A 3,464-nucleotide genomic window follows, 5' to 3' on the forward strand; every position below is an offset into this window, starting at 1 on the left:
AACTCCCTGAAGGTGAAAGATCATAAGGGACGAACTCGAAAAAAGAAAGCTTTCTAAATCTGGCAGGAAAACTGAGCTGGTTAAAAGACTCAAGGAGTCGATTTTGTCAGGATCTGGTGAAATTCAAATTCCCCGCCAGAATGTCAACCAACCGTCACCTCGGCCTTCGGCTGTTATAAACCTGGACGACACTAGCAGCAGCCAAGAACAACAGAGTCACACATGCAATGGCTACAAATCCCTTAAAGATCTATACGACCGCTTGGAAAATGAGGTAAACAAACTCAAAGACTCGTATAGATCTCGATTAACGGACAGTAGAGAAATACAGTCAATCTGTAAATCATGTCAAAATCAACAACGGATACAGGAAGAAAATCGCGCTCTGCGAGAGCAACTTCAGCTAATGAAGGGAAATCTAGATAAAACAAAAGAGGAGCGAGATTCCCTGCAGATGGTAGTATCATTGCTAAGCAAGGAGCTATAAAACTTTCGCCTTGACAGGAAGGAAGCTTTTAAAGAGTCGCCTTCGGTTGATCCTAAGGTGTCGGATAAAAAATGGTCGGATACAAAGGCGGACACAAAGCAAAACAATGAATCATCTAAATCTCAATCTTCCAAAACAACGAAGAATCACCAAAGCAAATCGAGCAAGAAAAAGCCGCCAAACAAGAGTTCTCACAACAGCTCTAATACTCTTAACCACAACCAAGAAAGATCCTCGCCGACCACCGTCATTATTGGCAATTCAATTATCAGAAACATACAAGGGTGGCAATTAGGGAAAGAAGTCGGCCACCGGGTTGCTGTAAAGTCCTTCGCGGGAGCTACAACAAGTGATATGTCACATTATGTGAAACCAACACTGGACAAGAAGCCGGACCAGATAATTTTACATGCTGGTACTAACGACCTTGGAAAACTATCCCCAAGCGAAATCGCCGATAACATCGTTGACCTAGCGAGAGAAATTGAAAGCTCCACGGACGCACAAGTAATAATATCAGAGCTGGTCACAAGATCGGACCTCTCAGATAGCGGCGATGTTGATGCAGTCAACAAAAGGCTACGAAAATTCTGCAATCAGCGACAGTGGCACTTCATACTCCACGATGACATTCACTCAACGGACTTAAATAGAGGAGGACTTCATCTTGGGGAGACAGGTATTGCCAAAATGTATAACAACTTCGCGAATAAATTACATGAATGTAGTTGACCTACTGGCCGTCTGTTCAATTCAGAGCGTAATCGCGACCTTGGAAATCCAATCGTTTCTCACGAATTTCTCCCGCCTAAACGAGGCTTTAAATTGGCCTCGCTAAATATCAATAGTCTTTCTGCACACATTGATGAACTAAGAATTTTGCTTTCCGGCAGACCTATCGATATCTTAGCCATAAATGAAACTAAATTGGATCACACAATAGGCGATAATGAAATTCATATTTCTGGCTATGAATCTATTCGTAGAGATCGCTCTACTAATGGTAGGTCTGGAGAGGGTGTTTGTTTTTTTATTCGTTCCGAAATCAATTTTTCTGTTCGCTCTGATCTAATATGTGAACAAATAGAAAGTCTGACTGTCGAAATCAAGAAGCCCAGATCAAGGCCTTTTGCCGTTATGACCTGGTATAGATCCCCTGATTCTTCAATTGACCTTTTTAGACCATTTGAAGAACTTATTGGAAAACTAGACTCAGAAAATATCGAATATTACGTCTTAGGAGATATGAATTGTAATATGGCCGCACCTAAGTTTGACAAAAGTACAAATATCTTATCTAATATTGCTGATGTTTACGGCCTTGACCAGTTAATAACTGAACATACTAGAATTACCGACAAATCACGTACTTTAATTGATCTAATTTTTACAAATACTCCAGATAGGGTCGTCTGCTCAGGGGTCTCACATATAGGCATCAGCGATCACAGTTTAGTTTACTTTTTTCGTAAAGTTTCTATTGAATCGACAACGAATAAGCATACTACCCTGAGATATAGGAAATTTAAGAATTTTAACTCTGATCACTTTCGTAACGATATAGGTCAACAGGATTGGAGTAGCATCGAAAGCTATTCTGATCCTAATTTAATGTGGGCAGCATGGAAAGAACTATTCCTGGAATGTGTAAACAAGCATGCCCCACTTCATGTAAAACGGGCGCGCGCCTCAAAGTCACCTTGGATTACACCTTACTTAAAGAAACGAATGCATGACAGAGATATTCTTAAATTGAAAGCATCGCGTTCTAAGGATGCTAATGACTGGCTACAATTTAAAAAATGTCGCAACTTAGTTTATAACGAAATCAAAAAAGCAAAAGAGCTCTTCTATAAAAGAGCATTAGATGAAAACGAAGGCAATTCGCGCCAGACATGGAGGATTGTAAATGAGCTCATGTCGAGGAAAACTAATAATTGTTCCATAAAAGAAATCAAAAGCAACGGTAACTCTATTTACGGCCCTCCTGAGCTGGCCGATGCCTTCAAGAATCACTTTTCTTCTATTGGACCCAAGCTTGCTAACCAGATTTATTCTAATAATGGTCCATCACACCTACATTGCCTTGAGGGAACTGACAAACGTTTTGAGTTAAAATGTATTAATCCTTCTAAAGTGTTCTCACTTTTGTCTAAGCTTTGTAAATCGAAAGCCACAGGCTTAGATATGATATCTTCGCGACTTCTTAGGGATTGCGGCGATCTGATAGCTGATCCATTGTGTTCTATTTTTAATCAGTCCATCAGATCAGGTGTTTTCCCTCAGGAATGGAAATGCGCAAAGGTTATCCCACTTTTCAAAGAGGGAGATCACTCCGACTTAAACAATTATCGCCCAATTTCTATCGTCCCTATAGTAGCTAAGGTGTTTGAGCGTATCATTTACGACCAGGTTTACGGTTATCTCACTGAAAACAATTTGATTTCCAGCCAGCAATCTGGCTTTCGTTCGCTCCATTCAACTGTTACTGCCTTGTTGGAGGCCACAAACAATTGGGCCTTCAACATTGATAAAGGCAGTATAAATGCAGTTGTTTTTCTCGACCTAAAAAAGGCTTTTGATACCGTTGACCATACAATTCTTATGTCTAAATTATTCGAATATGGTATCCGCGGTATCGCATATGAATGGTCTAGCTCATACCTAGATAATCGCCATCAACAATGTTTTGCAAATGGTTCGCTCTCAATTAGTCAAGTTCTCACTTGTGGAATTCCGCAAGGAACAATTCTAGGACCTTTGCTTTTTGTTCTATACATAAATGATCTTCCTAATTGCCTGTCTAATTCAGTTGCACGTATATATGCCGACGATACTCACCTGACCTTTGCCAGTAACAACATAGAAATGATCAATGATGTTATGAATCACGACCTATCCAATGTTAACACATGGCTCACTGCAAACAAATTGACTCTAAATTCAACTAAAACTGAATTCATGTTAATTGGATCGC

At 40.0% G+C, this 3,464-nt stretch overlaps 1 protein-coding gene across 1 annotated transcript in view; it reads left to right on the forward strand.

Moving 5' to 3' along the window:
- LOC111346216 (uncharacterized) overlaps positions 1–1,370 on the forward strand; it is a 1,613-nt gene extending 243 nt beyond the window's left edge. The window contains exons 1-3 of the mRNA XM_088749167.1: positions 1–12; positions 140–274; positions 545–1,370. The exon at positions 1–12 is cut by the window's left edge and continues 243 nt beyond it. Coding sequence (XP_088605293.1) covers positions 1–12; positions 140–274; positions 545–1,219 — 822 coding nt within the window. The 3' untranslated portion in view covers positions 1,220–1,370. The remainder of the gene's footprint in view (positions 13–139; positions 275–544) is intronic.
- Positions 1,371–3,464: the final 2,094 nt, after the last annotated feature.

This window comes from Stylophora pistillata, chromosome 2, assembly GCF_964205215.1.
Source record: "Stylophora pistillata chromosome 2, jaStyPist1.2, whole genome shotgun sequence".
In the NCBI taxonomy this organism is placed as follows: Eukaryota; Metazoa; Cnidaria; class Anthozoa; order Scleractinia; family Pocilloporidae; genus Stylophora; species Stylophora pistillata.